The sequence below is a fragment of the Bufo gargarizans genome, chromosome 2, assembly GCF_014858855.1.
Source record: "Bufo gargarizans isolate SCDJY-AF-19 chromosome 2, ASM1485885v1, whole genome shotgun sequence".
Lineage (NCBI taxonomy): Eukaryota > Metazoa > Chordata > Amphibia > Anura > Bufonidae > Bufo > Bufo gargarizans.
In genome coordinates this window covers 57,241,595-57,262,625 of record NC_058081.1, presented here as the reverse complement: position 1 = coordinate 57,262,625, position 21,031 = coordinate 57,241,595, and the positions used below count along the sequence as shown (strand labels likewise).

The following is a 21,031-nucleotide window of genomic DNA, read 5'->3' as shown; positions in this document are numbered from 1 at the left end:
AACCCCCTCAGATGCCGTGGTCAATTTTGAACGAATGACTCCTCCGTGCGGCAATCAGGACAGCTGTTCGTTCCCTGTGCCTGCTGCAAGGCTCCATAGGAACATATTAAATGTCTCGTAGGCTGCAATGGTAATTCATTGCAGTCTATGGGACAAGCGATCTAACAATAACAAGTTCAAGTCCCCCAAGGGGACTTAATATAAGTAATAAAAAAAAAGTTTTAAAAAAAATATATATATAAAAAAATAAAAAATTTAAAATAACTCCCCTTTCCCCATAATAAAAATTAATAAAATAACACAGACCATTCGCAACGCTGCGTCTGAACTACTAAAAGATAAATGTATTTATCATTTAAAAAAAAAATCTAAAATGGCCGATTTGACATTTTCTCATTTCTTCACCTCTTAAATTTTTTTTTTAACAAAAACTGATCAATAAGTCATGCACTCTCCAAAATGGTGGCACTGAAAACTACAGATCGCCCTGCAAAATAATAAGCCCTCACACATCTCCCTAGATGTAACCATAAAAAAAGTTATGGGGTCAGAATATGGAGATGCACAGAAAAAAAACAAAGTTTCTATATATTTTTAAAAAAGTTTTACGGCATCGGGAACAGCGTAAAAAACAAACACATAAAACTGGCAGAATATTTTTTTTAAATTTCGCCCTATTTGGAATTTTTTTTCAGCTTCCAACTACATTGTATTCAATATTAAATGGTACCAACAGAAAGTGCAACTTGTTCCGCAAAAACGAGATTTTTGTATAACTTACCAGTAAAATCTCTTTCTCGCTCTTTCCTTGGGGGACACAGAAGACCTTGGGTATAGCTCATCTCCCTAGGAGGCGTGACACTAAGTAAGAACTGTTAGCCCCTCCTCCACAGCTATACCCTCAGCCTGGAGAGAGAGACTGTCAGTTGCGTGTCCAAGTAGTGAAAACAAGGCAAAGTCCAAAAGTGGAACCAACAAGCCAACTACCCAACGGGTAAAACAAACCCGGAAACCGTGCAGAGAAGAACAAAGAATGGGTGGGTGCTGTGTCCCCCAAGGAAAGAGCGAGAAAGAGATTTTACTGGTAAGTTATACAAAAATCTCGTTTTCTCGCCCAGTCTCCTTGGGGGACACAGAAGACCTTGGGACGTTCAATAGCAGTCCAAGAGGGGAGGGACCACAGCACTAAGGCGAAGCACCCGAAGGCATCAAGAAACCGCCGCCTGCAGACCAGGCGGCCCAAGGCAGCAGACGCTGAAGCCCGAGTACGCACCCTGTAGAACCTGGTAAGGTGTGCAAGGAAGAAGTGACCGCCTTGCACAAATGCATGGCCGAAGCCTAATGCCTCTGACCCAGGAGGAACCGACAGCTCTGGTGAAATGAACGGTGACACCAAAAGCAGAACCCTGCCCTTGGTGCGGCAACCACAGCAATAGCCACTCTGAGAAAGAGGAGGAAAGCCACCCTGGATGCCGTCAACCCTTCGCGCGGACCTCCTGGAACCCAAGAGGCCGAACGTAGACAAGAGTCGGAGATCTCCAAGTAAAAAACTGCAAGGTCCAAACAACGTCCAAACCGGTGAAGTGTCCGTTCCCGGGGGTGGGAAGGGGAGGACGACTGCCTCGACGAAATGAAAGACAAACACCACCTTCAGAAGGAAGGAAGAGACGGAATGGAGAACAGCCCTGTCCTGGGGAAAGACAAAAGGCTCGGAACAAGAAGGGCCGCCACTCAGGCACCCGCCAGAGACACGATGGCTACAGAAACACAACCGTACAGGACAGAAGGAGTAGAGAGAACCACTGTAACGGCTCCAAGCGAAAGATTGGAGCGCCAAGAGCCCAGTATGTAGGTCCCAGGGCGGTACCGGAGGGCAGCACAAAGGAACCCAAGAGCCGCTCCACGGAAGAAGGTCCAGACAGGCCCAGAGGGCCGGGGAACGCTGAAAGAAGAAGGGCAGCGCTGACACCTGATACTTCAAGCGACAGAGTCCCAGTCCCAGTTCCAGGCCGGACTGGAGAAAAACAGAACCATGGAGAGAGAAAGGAAGAGCGGGGGAACGCCCAGCTTCCCACAGAACCCCAGGTAAAAACCTAAGTCCTCCAACAGATCCTGGACGAAACACGGCCAGGAGCGAACACTAGCGAGCCCACTAGAGTCGCCTGGGCAAGAGGGTGAAAACCCAATGATCAGGCGCAGACCAGTAACACGGGTAGAACGGTCGGTAGAACTGGTCCCGCCGGCCCCCGAGCAAGTTGTCCCGGATCCACCCTGAGTGGGGGAGCAGAAGGACAAACGGACAGGAACCGAAGGGTCCGTCCAGCAACCGCCAGATGCCAGGACAAGACAGGCTAAAACCCAAGCCGATGCAGTCACCACAGGAAGACGGACTACAGTCCCGGTGTGGGAGATCTGAAGACAATCTTGGCAAAAGGCAGTCCTCCCAAGCTACCGAGAAGGTAAGTCCATAGCAGAAACATTGCCTAGAATTGAAAACAAAAAAACAAAAACGCAATCTGCACCCAGCGGGAGGACAGAACGCCGTAGACCCGGTAACTAGGTACACAGCTAGTACAACCAGTGTGGACAAGGGGGACTCAAAGGGAACACCAGTACCATCCACATGAACAACCACGCTCTCCCCCGAGGGAAGGGCAGTGAAGGAACAGCCTCTGAAGCGCGGCCGGAACAGAAGCCACATCGGAGTGATCTGTACCGAGTGGGAGCCAAACCGACCGGCGAGAAAAGGCGGTCAAGACAGAGGCCGGCATAGGAGTGGGCAACAGAGAAGCCATAGAACAGCTCAAAAGCAGCACACCGCTACACTGAGACACCCGGTCCACCGCCTTGAATACCCTGAAGAACTCAAGGCGGAGGTCCTCCGGACCTGGGTAGGCGAGCACCCAAGAGAAGTTGGGTGACCTACCCAAGAAGAGCAGCCCGAACCTGGTAGCAGATCAGACTGAAGCACCGAGGGCGCCAACCGGAAAGAATCATACCACACTGCACCCGAAGAGGAGGAAAAGGTACTAGGCGAGGGGACCGTAGTCCTGCCAGAGCCAACATAAAATGCGAAGGGCGCTGCAGACAGCACTCTCGACCATGTGACCACTAGCGCAGGGAAACAATGCCGCGGAAGGACGAATGGGTACGTATCTAGGAACCACGAACACTCCCCGGGCGGAAGGGCCAACGAAATGAGTGAGTACCACCCAGCTCGGTGCAGTAGCGAGCAGCAGAGCCCGTCTACTTAAATATAAGGTATTCATCTGTTGCTTATTGGACAACACCTTAGGCTCACACAGGTGGACAGAATGATCCCCTTAGAGAATAGTGCAAGGCTTGCTGCAAACACCGTCTCCCAAGAGAAAAAGTATGTCGCAGGGGGAAAGGAGGCATACGTACGAGTAGCCCCGTAAGCAGTGAGAAGGCTAACCCGCCTACGGGACGAGAAGGCATACACGGCCCAAACAACGCACAAGAACGTCCGCTCACTGCAAAAATATCACTCAGCGAAGAAGGCCAGCCACAGAGTCCCACAGTATCTACGGAAGTGCAACTGAAAAGGAGTTATGCACAAGACTAGTAAGGTATGCGATAGAACGCAAACTGACCTCCTCGAAAGGGGGGGACATGTACCTGGCAAACTGCAGTCAGCAAGAGTGCAAGGGCCCGCCCCAAAAAGGGGGTGATGCCCAAGGTCGTAACTACGTCAGAGAAGTAGGGCATACCCTACTTCGCCCAGAAGGGCGCCATGCACATGGCCACACAGTATCCAGCAGGAACGCAGGAGGTCCACCTAGTGAAAGGGGGGTCATGCACAGGGCTATCCTAGCATTAAGTGAGTGTGCAACAATTCACCCAACACCGAAATTTTGTGAGAGTGCAACTACTCCACCAATGAAGGGGGAACATGAGCAAGTCCAGCACAGCACATACAAGGACAGCCTTGAATCCCGTGAGCGTGCAAAATTCCGCCCATGGAATGAGGGGTGGTCACGCACAAGGCCAGCACCGCATCCAATGGGAACACAAGCGTTCCACCCATGTTAGAAGGCCATGCTCAAGGCCAGCAATGTATCCGGTGAGAGTGTAGTATGCCGCCCAGAACACGAAGGGTGGGGGGGGGCCATGCACATGGCCAGCATCGCATTCAGGGAGAGTGCGAGCAGCCGGTGAAAATGTGCGTATGTCACCTAAAGGAGGCATGCCCATGGCCGGCAGCGAATCCAGTGAGAGTGCGTACACCGCCCACGGAAGAGGGGTCATGCATATGGCCGGCAGCGGATCCAGAGAGAGTGCAAGCACCCCGCCATGCATAGGGTTCATGCACCTGGCCAACAACGTACCGGCGAGAGAACAACCACCGACCGAGGGAGTGTATGTATGCCGCCACCAGGGAAGGAGGCATGCCCAAGGCCGGCAGTGAATCCAATGAGAGTGCATCATACCGCCTATGGAAGGTGGTCATGCACATGGCTGGCAGTGAATCCAGTGAGAGTGCCGAATGCCGTCCACAGAAGGGAGTCATGCCTATGGCAGGCAGCGAATCCAGAGACAGTGCGGCGTTCCGCCTAAGGAAGGGGGTCGTGCACATGGCCAGCACCGAATCCGATGAGAGTGCAATATTCCGCCTAAGAAGGGGGTCATGCACATGATCGGCAACGAATCCAGTGAGAGTGTAGCGTTCCGCCTATGGAAGGGGTCACGCACATGGCCGGCAACGAATTGCCGTGTTCCACCTATGGAAGGTGGTCGTGCACATGGCCAGCACCGTATCCGGAGAAACTGCAGTAGGCCGCCAATGAAAGGGCGATCATGCACAAGGCCAACCCACAGTTAAGGAGAGTGCAGTATCCCGCCAGGAGGGGGGTCCTGCACATGGCAGGCACCCTACAGAAAAGGCCGCATGCACTGACCAGCGCCGTAGCGCGGAGAGGGCAAAAAAACCGCCTAGAAGGGGAAATGACCCTGGTAGCGCCGCAGCCGGGGAGCGCGACACCATGCCACCTATGGAAGGGGGGCATGTATACAGGCAGCACTCTGAGATGAGGCTGCAGTGTCCTGCGCAGCCCACAAGTCATATTAATAAATAATTTAATTTCTTTTTTTTTTTTTTTTTTCTTAATTTATTTATTATAACCCAGCCTCACTGAGGCAGAAAGCCACACAGGCCCATCGGAAGCCGGCCTGTACCCAAGGGGTTAACAGGGATCCGGCCTGGGGGCGGCACTGCGATCCTCTGGGGGCGGGGGAACCTCCAGGCGGGAAGATTCGCGCCCGGAGAAGTTCCAGCCCCCTCCAACAGAGGCCCGAATTTTGCGGCCTAGCAGGCCGTGAAGCCGGGGTCTAAATTTTTAGCGGCGCCCGGCTGACCGGGGCCGCACAGTATTTAAAGTACCGGCCGGGCCTACGGAGCGGCACATACCGGCCGCGGGTGCCCACCCCGCGGGCCGGAAGAGCTGGGGACCCGGATAGAGTGGGATCGCTGCCGCGAAGTGTCGCCCAGGAGGGGAACAACATTTTGCGGCGCCCGGCCGACCGGAATGTTCCGACGGTCGGCCGGGGGCTGTTGAGGCATAGCGCTCATTTGTAGGCCGCGGTGCCCACCCGCTGTCGGAAGCGATGACCCGGCAGCCATTTCACCCCTGGAGCGGGCCCTTGGCCTAGAACAGCGCTCCATATGGCCGGCAGCCACAACCACCTTGCCCTTGGACCGGTGCCCGTGATGGGTCAGGGACAGCAAGGCGCGGGCCCTCTGGCCCTGAAGCAGTGGCCGGTAAGAGGGAGGGGGACCCTGAGACCGGGTCTGTGAGGGTGGGAGGCCTGCATAACCCCTACGTCAGGGGCAGCTAGGTGCGAACCTCTGCAGCTCCCCAGGCATTCTTCTTGTCAGGGAGAAGGGTGCCAATGTCCTATGGAGGGGAGGAGAGGGAGCAGAATGTCGCCCTGTGGCAGCCAGGGGCCAGCCTAGGACTAGCAGGGACAAAAGGGTCCAGAGGCCCTGTCAGTATGGGGGTCAGGCACGCAGGAGACCGGGGTGGGGGGGGGGGACGTAGGGCTGGAGAAGCCAATCTCTCACCACAGCCGTCTTCACCCTCGGTCCGTTCCAGCAGGGTCGCCCCTTCAGCTACTGGCACCGTAGTGGCAGGACGCTGGAAGAGGGACTTGGCGTGCGGGCGACCCTTGCGCTGGCGGGATGTAGGGGAGCTGGGCTGCCCTGATCCACCTTGCCTTCTGTGGGGGAGGCAGCAGTGCGGATGACCGGCACTGGCGCAGCTCGACCCCGGGAGAAACAGAGAGGTCTAGTGCGTCTCTGTTGTCCCTGATGTTCTGGAACAAAAAGAAAAGAAAAAAGTAAAAATCTAAAATTAAAACAAGGAGAAAACAGCCCTGCAGAGCAGGGAGTGTCTTGCCTCCTTGGACACTAAGCTAAAAACTAAAAACTGGCAGTCTCTCTCTCCAGGCTGAGGGTATAGCTGTGGAGGAGGGGCTTAACAGTTCTTACTTAGTGTCACGCCTCCTAGGGAGATGAGCTATACCCAAGGTCTTCTGTGTCCCCCAAGGAAACTGGGCGAGAAAAACAAGCCCTCATATGGCTAAGTCAACAGAAAATGTTATGGCTCCGGGAAGGCGGGAAGAAAAAAAAACTAAAATGCAAGAACTGAAAACAACCCGGGGGGGTTCAGAATGGGGCATATGCCCTGCTTACCTTCCTGCACGGTCAGCTCCATGCTGGGGGCAGATCCACTTTGCAGAAGCTCCTGATAGGTCTGAGCCGACTGGTCAAACAGCTGCACCAAGAGGGCACACGTCTTGTCATATTCGCATCTCCCGATGGTGGAAAGCTGATCCAACTGCTGCTGTACCTAGACCTGCATCATCAAGAGGGTCTTCCAGGCCATCTCTGTAGACAGTACACAGTTAGATGCTACCGTCACACAGTGCAAATTCTAAAATATCTCCTAAACTGCAGAGACACTGTATTATGCCTCAAAATCTGGTCCCATGGATTTCAAGGGAGCCTGCCACCACTGGCGACCATTATTAACCTTTTACATTGCAGCATAGCTCTCCTATTGTGATTCCTAAATATATATATATATATATATATATATATATATATATATATATATATATATATATCTTTATGACCTGATCCCTCCTATTTTGGCCTCTAAAAACAGGTTTTTATAATAATGCTAATGAGGAATAAAAGAGCACAAGGGGCTGAGCTCCTCCACCTACTGGATAGTCTAACCTCCTCGACGTCATCATGATGCCGCTTTACATCATGCGCAGGCGCACATCTCTTTTATGTACGTGCACCAGCAGTATGCAAAGTTCAGATGATCCAGAAATGGAGATCTTCCTGGCATGCGCAGTTCAGCTGAAGAAGCCAATGCCTACAGAGGTTCACAGACAGCGCAGGCGTACACATAAAGGAGATGTGCGCAAGATTTGAAGCAGAATTAAGATGATCTCAGGGCAGTTAGGCTAGGCGGTAGAGAAAGAAGAGGGGAGGGGGATCCGTTCTGTTGGGCACGGCTTGGCTCATTTAGGTGAAGAAGAAAAGGGAGAAGGACATAAGATATATTTGGAAATCACAAAAGGAGAGCTACACTGCGATGCAAAGGGTTAAAAATAGCTGTCAATGCAAAAATAGTGCGAAACTATTGTGCCAGATCAAGTTTACCGCTGAGAAACCATTATACGGAAAAAAAAACATGGACGTTCAGTTTACAGAAATGGCAGCGATTCTGTTATACACCCTGCGGTTCTTGTACCTGAGGATAATGTGCACAGACTCCAGGCGGGATGTGACATAGGCTTTGGTCACCTCTGGTGTGTAGGTCTCCAGAAGATGAGGCTCCGTCGCCTTCACATAGGGCACAGATGCGGCAAGACGCTGCCATAAGCTCAGGAGATAATGTACCGAATTGGGGGCAAATTCCCAATGCTGCAAGAAAAGATTAAGAAAAAAAAATCCTAATAGACTGATGTAATTAAGAGAAATGATATAAAGAGACCCGTTAAAGAAAGCAAAGAAATAGGAATAGAAATAAGTGTTTTACCTAAAAATATCAGCTAATATAGATCATTAAAAAGCAGCGGCAGACACGGGTTCCTCATGTTAGGTCATCAATATCTGGTCCGACTCCTGGGAACGCCACCAATAAGCTGCTGGAAGGGAATGTGGCGCTCGGTCTCTATCAAGGCCTGTGACGTCACATCCGTTAATCGCTTGGCCTTTATGCAGCTCAGTCCCATTTAAGTGAATGAGACTGAGCTGCAACTCTGGCGCTGTGCTCGGTATACTACGAAAAATCCATACATAGCACCAGAGCGGTCCTGCGCCCCTTTATCTCCCTCTGCTCCGTTAGAATAACTTACTTTTTCCGCTGTTAAGAAAGGGATCATGGGGTTGATAAAGCTCAGCCAAAACACTGCTGTCCTATGTGTATGGTCATCTTTAGCGGTATAATGGCTCCAGAGCAGTAACAGGGCACCCATAGAGTTGCATGGGGCCATTACTGTATTCTATAGGCCTCCGATTGTATACCATTTTTCACGTGTAGTCCATCATATTTCAGCCACATTCTCCTCTAGAAGAACTGACATATGGCGGCAGAAAAAAAACTGTCGTAACTGCAGAGGACTCCGCCATGCAGCTCCTGGCACACGAGTCTCCCGCTGTTTGGCCTCTCTCATACAGGCACCTCATCCTCGCCACAACGGAAGTTCCACAGCAGCCATATGGAAAAAAAAAAGGGGGCTTAAAACAAAATCCTTGGGTAACACATGACCTCACCATCGCAAGAAAGCGACAACGTAAGAATGAGTGAATCCTGAATGAAGGTAGAAATGGATTAGATAGATGAGAAGGTGATTTTCACCGCTACGTACCTGTAGACTGGTGACAGTGAAGTTTGCTATGAGTCTGATGACCTCGGGGTAGTTCTCCACCTTCACCAGCTCCCCTAGCTGGTAATTACTCTTCAGGCGTGCCAGCAAGCGGCAAAATTCATGGTAGTTATTGGGGTCAGAGAGGCTCTAGGGGACAAAAACACAGTGAAATTCAGCTGATCAATGCAAGAGGAGGGATGGATGGATAAGGGTGCATTCACACAACCACAACATGCGGGTCTGCAAAAAATACAGATGACGTCCGTGTTGCAGCCGTTTTTTTTTGCGGACTCATTGCAACAATGCCTAATCGTCTCTGCTAAACGGGCAAGAACAGGACACGTTCTATTTTTGGGGGCCGGGACGGTGGAACGGACATATGGATGCAGACAGCACATGGTGGGTTATCCATTTTTTTTTGTGGACCCATAGAAATGAATGGGTCTGTGTGCAATCTGCAAAAAATTCAGATTGGATGCGGACCAGACATACGGTCGTGTGAATAGGGCCTAACTATAGTGGGGGAATGGGGTAGGTTCTCAGCAAATCCGATATGCTACCATAATTGCGCACGTACAGTATTAAAATACTCAAGTGGGAGATGATATTCTAATTGACAAGTAGGCCTCCTGCACAGGACTGTATCCATTGTGCCGTAATACCGATACTAGCCGTGCACATATTTCAATTTTATCTGACCCCGTATTAGAAATGCCTATTCTTGTCCGCAAAATGGACAAATATAGGGCAAGTTCTATCATTTGTGGCAAGGCCACAGGCAAGCGGACAACACACAGAAGACATCCATGTGCTGTCCTCGTTTTTTGTGGGACCATAGAAACTAATAGGTCCACGTGCAATCCGCAAAAAAAAAATATGCTAATCGGATGTGGACCAAAACTAGTCACGTGCATGAGAATCCTTTGGCATAGATTTTCCCACACTGGGTTCAGGGTCACTCTAGAGTACCAAGTACTAATGGCGGCTGATTTGCACTGCTCCGTTCAGGTCAACAAGGCAAAGGTGGGACCCGCACCTATAGGACATTGGTGGTATTTCCTAGCGATATGCCACCAATGTCTCAGATGAGAGAACCCCCTCTAAATACATTTTGAAGTCTAAAGAGTTAATGTATAATACTGGGTTGGGAGGCTTTTTGGGATGTGTGGCCTATGCAAAGGGGTGAGGCATGGATCCATTAATAGTTTAAGGTGGCCATTATATTTTGCTCCCTGTTGACTCCTTGGTTATACTGATGACACATTAACTGGTTTCGGTGGTCAACTGCAACCTGCAAAGGTGACGTCACTGTGGACCACGTTAAACATAGGTACAGCCAAGCAATTAGCAATAGCCCCGACGCGGTACCAGTGGCCCGAACCTCAGATGTAATAGCTTCCCTATACAAACCCTTCAAATACTTACTTGGGGATTTTCTAAGATCCTCTTCACTCCGTCCACCAGGTGCGAGAGGAACTTGGCTCTTTCTGCATTATTAAATAAGGAGCGGCGGACAGAGGCAATTTGTACTAGACATGAGAGGACCTGAGGAGGGGAAAATGTCAGTAACAGCCTCGATTAATGCAGAACTAAGCCAGCCTTGCTTCATCTAGCAGCCGCGTACTCACCAGTGGGGAGAAGTTGGGGGGGATGGAATGATACAGGTCAAAGAAGAGTTGTAGTGTGGAAGAATCCAGGAAAGCTGCGGGGACATCGAACACTGCATGAGAACAAGTAGTTGTCTTCTTTTTTTCCCTACCATTTTGGCCTCCTCTTCTCTCTCACCTGAACGCCAGCTTGTGGGGATCTGTACTGTGCAGAGGTCGTCAGAGGACTCGTCTGTGGAGGTGCCGATGAAGTCAAAATTTAGGCAGCTGTGGGTAAGTTTGAGGAGCTGCATAAGGAGGTCTTGTTGAGATCCATCAGAGAGAAGCAATGACTTTCCAGATGCCTAAAGGAAAAAAGAAGTACATAACCAGGCTCGGACTGGCCCACTGGGGTACAGGTGAATCCCCGTGGGCCCCTGCACAAGTGGCACATAACACAGTAGACTTCATGCACTACATACATATATTCAGTGTACAGCACCTCCACCAGCCCATGCTCATATAAAAACTTCATAGATTATTAAAGAAACTCCCCAGTGTATTATTATAGACACGTTCAGAGCCGAGATGACTCCTAGGTATAGAGGAAAGCTGCCAGTGTCCTCTTCTCCCCAGGACCTACCTTCTCAGAGGTGCTGCATGGACCCCCATATTCAATCATCTGGTAGCATCTTGCTGCTTCGTGAGCAGGTAATATTTGTATGTATCCGTACGGTGCGCCCCTAAAATACATTTTACTGATGGGCCCTAGGCACCCCAGTCCAGCACTGTATATAAATGAATCAATTCTAGGCCGCTGTAACAAGTAAAATCATTATCTACCATGGAATTAAAAGGGGTTGTCCAGGATTAAAAAAAACGCCCCAAAATTGTCCGTTGGTTGTGTTGGATATTGCAGCTCAGCTCATTAAAGGCTATTTTTGTTTAGGATTGCAATTTACTCATTCTTGGCTGAACATCATATTTTCAATCGGTCTTTAATAAAAATATTGAGCCGTTCTGTCAAAGGGTTAACAGTTTTTTTTCTAGCTGTGTGACTGGTACTTTCCCTGGTCATCTAAAGAAACCTTATCTCTAAACTAGTGAGAGGTCATAAAAACTATCTGCGACTTCGCCCTGCTCATTCAAGGTCTAAAATTGTGGGCGGTAAAGGGGACGGGCTGGCGGACCCGTCTCATTTACCATTTTCTATGCCTGGTTTAGGCGCACAAAATGGTCTAAATGTAAGACAGCTCTGAAGAGGTCTTACATTTAGAACTGACGCTGGATGCGCCAAAGTTATGGAGAGGCCTGCGCCTCTTCAGAACTCTGGCAGATCCACCGCCAGATATAGGGCTTTATTAAGACCGGCGTCTAACACGCCGGTCTTAATAAATGTGCCCCACAGACTTTAAAGTGAAAGGGGCAGAGTTGTAATACCACACACAACCTGTGGACAGGTGTGGCGCTGTTTTTCAGGTCCTGGACAAACCCTTTAAAAGTCAACTCCTGTCCGTGTGCCACAGTCTCACTTGCAGGGGCGTAGCTACAGGGGCTGCAGTAGAAGTCGCATCCAGGCCATGGTACTCAAAATCCTCTTAAATAAATAGAGCATGATGGGTGGAGGCTCGGTTACAGATTTTGCATTGAATCAAGGACTTAATGTTATACCTCTGCACATTCGGGAAGCCCCCTCTATGAGCCAGAATCCACTAGTTGCTCTCCTGTCTGAATGGCCGGCAAGTACTTCTACATTTCCCTTGCTACTGCTGCATAGTATGTAGATGACAACATGTGCGCGGTGGTCACTTACTGTGTAACACATGACATTTCTTGGGTCCTCATTCATACCTGTTTCAAGAGGTTACACGACAGGGTGAAGATATCAAACAAAGAGGAGTCTCGGAAGGATGAAGCGATTTTGCGGTGCTTGGTCAGAGGGTGTGTGGCGTCTGCCTGCAAGAATACAAACGTGCCAGAAATCTCATTCATCTGAACCACTGCTGTATCACACTGCCCGCTCATGTCTGTAGGTGGGCACATGGGGACGTCTATCCAGATAAAGAAAAGAGTGGGTCCCATTCTGGAGGTCTTGAGCCCTACTTGTATCACAAGGACGGCCATTCATATAGCAGCCATGTCTTACTACATTTTCCCCTGCAGCGGTCGCACTTCAGCCGTGAACCAGGATCAGCTGAGCACCCTGACGGAGGCTATATCTGATGAGACAACCCCCTTTAACAGCAGCATGGGTCAAGGGATTGTTTCAAGTTTATTACACCTGTAGATCAGCTTGACAGCCAAGCTCCTGCGTTAACCCTTTGATCACCACAGTAAAAAGTGACCACTGCACTATAATAGAAATGCCTTTTCTTGTCCGTGTTTGCGGACAAGAATAGGACATGTTCTGTTTTATTGCGGAGCCGATGAATGGAAGTGCGGATGCGGACGGCACACTGTGTGCTGTCCGCATCTTTTGCGGCCCCGTTGAATATGAACGGGTCTGCGCCTGTTCCGCAAAATTGCGGAACGGATGTGGACGTGTTAATGGACCCTAATACTGTACGGAGACGGATTATTCTGAAGTTTTGAACAAAGCGACTTTGGATGAAGCATCTGAAGCTCGCTTCCCTCAACACTAATAATAAAAGTTATTTATATGGCGCCATCATATTCTGCAACATTCAACTCAACACTATGATCACGTGTGGTCCCCGGTGGAGCTCACAATTCTGTTCACCTCTAATGTTCCTTCCTTAGCTTATCAGGGTCGTGTGGATACCTAAAGTGCAGGGGTTTTGTCCTGATGTAATATATGTTCAAGGACAAGTACTTTCTACTGAATAATTAGGTTTTTCTACACTCGCACGGCAAAAGAAATTTAAAAAAATAAAACTAAAAAAAATCATACAAATGACAGTTATAGGCTAGAATGCATAGCTGGTCACTAGTAGGTTTAAAGGTGATGAGCGGACTTCATCCTGTAAATTTGCCATGTTTGTTGGAAGTCAGAGCTGTTATAGAGATTCAGTAATAAAATGCCTGGCACGGGTTCAGGAGGGAGTCTCTTACCTGGTTGATTTCATTGGTCAACTGCGATAAAATACTGACTCCGATGACACAATAGTCCACGCTGTCCTGTGGAGTGTACACAAGAGCGGGTCAGTGCATAGTAATAAACAGAGGAAAGAAGCAAAAAACCAAACACATTGACTGATAAAAAAAAACATCCTGCACCGAGGGCATTCTATGTGTGAATGTAATGTCGATATATGGAAGAGATTACAAGATTAGAGGAGAGAAGACGTTTATTGTGGAAAACTGTACAATTGATGGAGGCTCTAGGACCTTGTTGTGCTGCCTCTGGCCTGGACACAAGATCAGATACGGCCTCTAGCCTGGACACAAGATCAGATACGGCCTCTAGCCTGGACACAAGATCAGATACGGCCTCTAGCCTGGACACAAGATCAGATACGGCCTCTAGCCTGGACACAAGATCAGATACGGCCTCTAGCCTGGACACAAGATCAGATACGGCCTCTAGCCTGGACACAAGATCAGATACGGTTGGGCATGAAGGCATGCAGGTTCTGTACGGTAACCTGCTGCACATTTGCCCACAGATGTTATAGCTGGGCCTGTAGATCCTGCACACTGGTAGGATGCTGAAGTTGGCATCTCAGCTGGTCCCGTAAATGCTTGATTTGTGATAAATCTGGTGACCGGGCAGCAAAGGAAGTGCTGTAATCTAGAGACATTCCTGGGAAACCCTTGCTGTGTGCGGGCGTGCATTACCGTGCCATGAGAAGAAGACAGGCGGCCCTCGTATTACTACTGGGGGTGACGGGCTGTTGTACGCAATGGCTCCCAGATCATCAAACCAGCAGTTGGGGCAGTGCGTCTCTGCCCCAAACAGAACCTGGATTCATCACTAAAGAAGATAAGGTTTCAGTCCATAGCAGTCCAGGTTTCTCGTTCATGACACCACCACAAACAATGGCGATGGTGGCTAGCTGCTAATGTCAAGACATGCAATGGGCGCCATGATACAAAATTCCCTTCTGCCAGGCGCCTGGAAATGGGTGTGTATTATAGGGCCCACTTGTGTCTGGATGTTGGACAACCAAACTCTGCTCGTGCTTGTTGGATGATCAAACTGCTCGCCGTGTGTGTGTGCCTTCACGTAACCACTGCTCCCAACACCTCCTAACAGCTAGGTCAGCATGGCCTAGATGGCGGGCAATTTGTCAAAACAACCATTCTGCTTCTCTCAGTCCAATGATGCGCCCCCTCTCAAAGTCTGTCAACTTGGCAAAACGTGTTTGAGTGCGTTGTAGAGACATCGTGTTTGAGTGCGTTGTAGAGACATGCCTAGCAGTCAACGATCTCTCATCAAGAGGTAAACTACCCAAAAGTAGCCTCTGAGAGCCTTTTTACAGGGCAGCAATGCAAGCTTTTTTACAGCCTCTTGTGGCAAGATCCAGATCACATCTGCAATGTACATATCTGTCCGAGACACAACTGCATGCTGAGTTTTGCAGCAATCCGACATTTCAATCTGGGTGCAGTATATATTTTTTTTATCAGTCAGTGTATATCAGATCCAGAATAGATCATAACTGGCCTGTAATACAATCAGGAAACGGAAATCATAAGACCAGTGTGACCAGAGCCTAACTGACTGAGATTCCTTTCATCAAGTAAAAAATGGGTAGCACAGCAAGGACAGAACCTGATCACATGGACATTAGTGCCCTGGGAGAGATTTAAAGGGAATGTGTCACCTAGATTATTTTTTATTTATTTTTTTACTAATAAAAACCAGATAGTGACACATTCAGTTTTTTTCTCATATGTTTTTATTTGCTGACATTTTTAAAATTCAATTTACTGTACATGATTATAGGGGCCTTCTTTAGAACAGTATCCAGAGATACGCTTTATAGCAGCCACATGACCTGCAGGAAACTGTCGTCCGGAGAGTGTCTTCTAGAAGGACATGTTGTGGGCATGCTCTGTGACCTGTGCAGAGGTCACTGCGCACGGAGGAGGTGTAAGCTGTCATATTACCTACTGTGAATGGTGCATCCTGGTTTATTGAAATTATGGACCAGCTCTGAACCCGGACAACCCCTTTAATGTCCCCGATATTGCCCTCATGAATATTAATGCTTCCATTAGTTGCCCCCAGTATTAATATTGCCCCCATTAGTGGCTGTCAGAATTAACAATGCCCCCGCTTTGGCCCTCAATCTGCTTCTATAAAAAATAAAAATACTCACCTCATCCACTTGAATACTGAACACTGGCTCCTCACTGGATGCTGCAGGACCTGATGTTCCCAGCGTGATGACATCATCACCCTGGGAGTGCAGTTCCTTTCCTGCTGCGTCCAGTCAGGAGCGAGTGTCCTCGAGCTGTAAAGTGTACCATTGACGGCCGCTATTCACTTGTTGTTATGGCCATGTGAACAGTTCCATAGACTTCTATTGATTCTAAAAATGGCTGTGTCACGGCAGTTACTTAAACGCCTGTCACCCGGCCATTTCTTCCCGCTCATGTGAATATAGCCTTAAAGGGCTTCTGTCACCCCACTAAACTCATTTTTTTTATTTGGGTACTTATAATCCCTATCCTGCGATATAGCTATACATTATGTTATTAATCATTTTCGTTCTGTAGATATATGCTAATTACCCGTCTACCAGCAAGTAGGGCGGCTACTTGCTGGTAGCAGCCGCAAAAAACCGCCCCCTCCTCCTGTTGATTGACAGGGCCAGCCGCGATCTCCTCCTCCGGCTGGCCCTGTCAGCATTTCAAAAATCCCGCGCCTGTCTTCATTCGGCGCAGGCGCTCTGAGAGAAGGAGGCTCGCCTCCTCAGCACTCTTCTCTTTCAGTGACGTCAACGGCGCAGGTGCACTGAGGGAGTGCTGATGAGGCGAGCCTCCTTATCTCAGAGCGCCTGCGCCGAATCAACACAGGCGCACGATTTTTGAAATGCTGACAGGGCCAGCCGGAGGAGATTGCAGCTGGCCCTGTCAATCAACAGGAGGAGGGGGCAGTTTTTTGCAGCTGCTACCAGCAAGTAGACGCCCTACTTGCTGGTAGACAGGTAATTAGCATATTATAAAAGTACGTTTTTTGGACATATCTACAGAACGAAAATTATTAATAACAATGTATAGCTATATCGCAGAATAGGGATTATAAGTACCCCAAAAAAATAATAATGAGTTTAGTGGGGTGACAGAAGCCCTTTAAAGGGAAGTAAAAGTAATCTTCTCAGGGGGAAGCAGTAGGCTTTCCAAACTTTTCTTATAAATGGGGCAGATGTAATTTAAGGCCGTCTGGTCTAAGGTCATGTGGTCTACAAATTAGAGAGGATTCAGAAGAACCTCAGGGCGCTCCAGTTTTCATCAGAAGGGTACAATGCCGCCATGTTAACCCGACTGATGAGCTTCATGGCACACAGACGGTTCTTAATGTCGGCCTCCTCTTTAGGATCCGCTGATTATAGCATGAGGTCAAGCTCTTATATAAACCTCAACATTACAACATTATAAACCTCAAAATCAACAACAACATTACAAATCATATGATCATTACTCCAAAGCATGTGATGAAGCCAAACAAGGCTGCGGGCAAGTATACCCCATCTACAAGCTGCATACACATTACATAGACGCCTGTCACAAACAGATCCCAGAGCACCGCCGCCTCACATCTGGCTTCTATGCCTCATGAAAAAATGGTGCGTTTGTTTCTTATAACTGTAACAGTCCTCTGTTATTCCTCCTGGAAACATGTGAATGAACAACTATTATTATTTCTGCTGTTAAAAGGGGTGTACCCCTACACAGTCAGCACTGATTGGACAGAGAAGGTGCAGAGGAACCCCCCCCCCCCCCCCATCCAAAACTGGTAATAACCAATTGTCAATTTATTCATACATTTTTAAGAAGGAACAACAGAGGAACAGCAACTCAAGAGAGGATCGACTGGAATTGTTATTTCATGGGGAACACAAGCAGACATGTCAGGACCGATGGCACTTCTCCTTTCTGTGGCCAACTCCTCCCTGGCTGCTTTGGCAAGGGAAGTGGCAAAGCAGTGAGGGAGCGGCTGACCACGGAAAGGAGCGGAGCTCGGGTGCAACAAGAGCAATAGTGATGCCCTCATTTTCAAATTAAGGAAATCTTTTCTAAGTCGGGAACAAAGCCTCCGATCAACAAAAGAAAAACAGGGTGAACCACAGCTATGTGTCTATGCAAAAACTATCATGGGGGGGGGGGGGGGGGGGGTCGCTGGTGACAGGTTCCCTTTAAGGAGCAACCACATATTAGGTGTGAATGCCGTTAAATGGTTTGTACCAAGATGAAAACGTACCCCCTATCCATAGGATAAATATAAGCACCTGGTCTGTGGGCTTCGGACCATTAGGATCCTCAGGGATACCAGAAATGGGCTTGGCTATCTCCAGCAGTCCCAGCGAAAATGAACGGAGTAGAACACATGCCAAACCGTGTGCTGTCCGCATTTGTACTTCCGTTCCGCGGCTCGCAAAAAAAAAAAATAGAACATGTCCTATTCTTGTCCGCAATGGCGGCATTTCTATTATAGGGCTGGCCGTTCCATTCTGCAAAATGCGGAATGCACAAGGCCGGTATCCATGTTTTGCAGAACCGCGATTTGCGGACGGCAAAAACCGACACAGTCATCTGAATGAGCCCCAATACTGGGCAACGCAGTCGTGGAGCTTGTAGTGAATGGTAAGAGGTCTGCCGGGCTAATTTTGAGCACTGCATTAGTCCAGCAGACTTGAGGTGACTGGTGAATCTGCTCGGCGACCACTAACCTGCAGGAAGCGGGTAACATCCACGATGACGCTGCGGAATACATATTCGTCCTTCTGACTGTCGAACCAGCCCAGCTTGGTGATTCGGGCATACAGCTGAATCAGGGCTTGGGTAACGAAAGAAGCAAGTTTTGGGCGGGTGGCCAAATACGTCAATACATAGTTCCCTGTAACGAACATGAAATGCGTGAAAAATGACAAAAGACTCTGCATATCCGGTGGCCTCCTCTCCGCACTACCATAAGAAGCTGCATCCACAAGTAGATGCCAGAGAATTATATGGCCATCCATGTAATCCATCCATTGGCCGGGGCCACCGAGAGCCATTCTTCATCAGCGCCATATAAAGAGGAGGGTGTCCCCACCTCTATGATGTCCACACGTCTTAACAGGGCAAGTCTAAAGCTGGCCATACACATTAGACGTGGTGGACCAAACCTGCTGGTTTCAGCGGGACTGGCCGACCATCTAATGTGTATGGTGGCCCCCTGACTCTTTCCAGAAGGAATATGTGAAGGGGGCAGCTGGATTTCAGATCAGAACTAATATTGGCATCGCGCGATCAGGTTTCTCCGCTGTGTACTTACGGATGTCAAGTCTTTGCTCCAGTGGCAGGGGATTACTGGTCCGGGACACCAGCTTCGTGAGGCATGTGGCAGCAAGTAACTGGGAATAGGAAGACTGCGGACAAGAGAGGAGAAACTTCAGTGTTCATTAAGACAAAGAAATCTAACGACTAGAAGGGTCCCAATAAGCGGATCACGAACTGCTAGGACCGTCAGAGATCAGCTGTAATTTGTGGAGAAATCTGGAAGTGTCAATCATCCTGCAGCGCCACCACAGGAAAAACTAAGCATTACACAAGTGTGCATTCAAATCAGCGTGTTGTCAGTGCAATGCAGGACAAGACGGGTCCTCCAGAGCCAAAGACGCTCTCCAGTCTGGCCAAGAGATGAGGATCCTGGACAGAGGACCCCCCATTATTTAACTGGACAACCCCCTTTCTATATGGACTAACCCCCTCATATAAGGGTTAGAGCTCCATTTTTCCAATACACGTCGTCAAATCCCCCAAGCGCAGCATTTTTTTCCCACAGAAGTGAAGGCAGAGTGCTGCAGATATGCATGGCCACCTCTGCATTTCTTCTCCGCCTGGACCCACATCTAGGTCTAACAACGGCCTTCTTGTCTGCCATGTACCGCAGGCCCTGCACTAAGCATCATAATACAATGGAATACATAACCTGCTTAGGAAAGTGTTAAAAACTATTCTAAGTAAAATCAAACAAAAAAAAAACTTTTTCCGTACTGACCTGAGACGGATCCGCTCATATAATGCAGACGGTGGCTTCGTTCAGAACGGATCAGTCTGCATTATATTGTTAAAAAATTTCTAAGTGTGAAAGTAGCCTCAGACGGATCCGTCCAGACTTTACATTGAAAGTCAATGGGGGACGGATCAGTTTGAAGATTGAGCCACAGTGTGTCATCTTCAAACGGATCCGTCCCCATTGACTTACATTGTAAGTCTGGACGGATCCGCACGCCTCCGCACGGCCAGGCGGACACCCGAACGCTGCAAGCAGCGTTCAGGTGTCCGCCTGCTGAGCGGAGCGGAGGACAAACAGTGCCAGACTGATGCATTCTGAGCGGATCCGCGTCCTCTCAGAATGCATTAGAGCTGGACGGATGCGTTCGGGGCCGCTTGTGAGAGCCTTCAAACGGAGCTCACAAGCGGAGCCCCAAACGCTAGTGTGAAAGTAGCCTAATAAACTACACATATAGGCCATCTGGAACAACCCACGACATTTACCAGGTTATTTATTGTGCACAGTGAACCTCTTTAGAGATAAAATTAAAAAAAAAACTGTGACAGAAGTGCTTTTTGTGTTCATCTCACCTCCAAAACAAAAAAAACTGAACATGATAATAAAGTCAACAGTACCCCAAAATGTTACCAACATCAACTAAAGTCCTCTAGCGAGGGACAAGCCCTCGGATATAGAAATACAAATGGTCTTGTATAAATAAAAAGTGCTTTCATTGTGCAAAAGTAAAACAAAATGAAACTAAAAAAAAATAAAAAATCTATATATACACATTTTGTGCTGCCATAATTGTAAAAAAAAAAAAAAAAAAATTTAGAATAAGGCCTCATGCACACGGACGTTTTTTTTTGCGGTCCGCAAAAACGGTTTCCGTTGTTCCGTGATCCGTGTCTGTTTTTTCTTCCGTGGGTCTTCCTTGATTTTTGGAGGATCCACGGACATGAAAAATGAAAAAAAAAATCTAAGTCAAGTTTGCCTTTAAAATGATAGGAAAAAACGGACATGGATCACGGACACGGATGACAATCTTGTGTGCAGCCGTGATTTTTCACGGACCCATTGACTTGAATGGGTCCGTGAACCGTTGTCCGTGAAAAAAATAGGACAGGTCTTATTTTTTTCATGGACTGGAAACATGGATCACGGATGCGGATGCCAAACTGAGCATTTTCAGATTTTTCCACTGACCCTTTGAAAGTCAATGGGTCAGCGGGAAAAAAACGGAAAACGAAACAACGGCCGCGGATGCACACAACGGTCGTGTGCATGAGGCCTAAAAGTGAAATTTTTACTGCATTGTGAAAGGGGTTTTCTGAAACTTTTCTACTGACGACTTATCCTCTGGATAGGT

At 48.6% G+C, this 21,031-nt stretch overlaps 1 protein-coding gene across 1 annotated transcript in view; it reads right to left on the bottom strand.

Moving 5' to 3' along the window:
* The window catches only part of XPO7 (exportin 7), a 57,291-nt gene that overhangs the window by 28,316 nt on the left and 7,944 nt on the right, over positions 1-21,031 (bottom strand). The window contains 11 exon segments of the mRNA XM_044278982.1: positions 6,713-6,869; positions 6,871-6,907; positions 7,788-7,960; positions 8,908-9,054; positions 10,333-10,452; positions 10,536-10,609; positions 10,693-10,858; positions 12,345-12,449; positions 13,566-13,631; positions 18,353-18,519; positions 18,940-19,033. Of these exon segments, the coding sequence (XP_044134917.1) occupies positions 6,713-6,869; positions 6,871-6,907; positions 7,788-7,960; positions 8,908-9,054; positions 10,333-10,452; positions 10,536-10,609; positions 10,693-10,858; positions 12,345-12,449; positions 13,566-13,631; positions 18,353-18,519; positions 18,940-19,033 (1,306 nt within the window).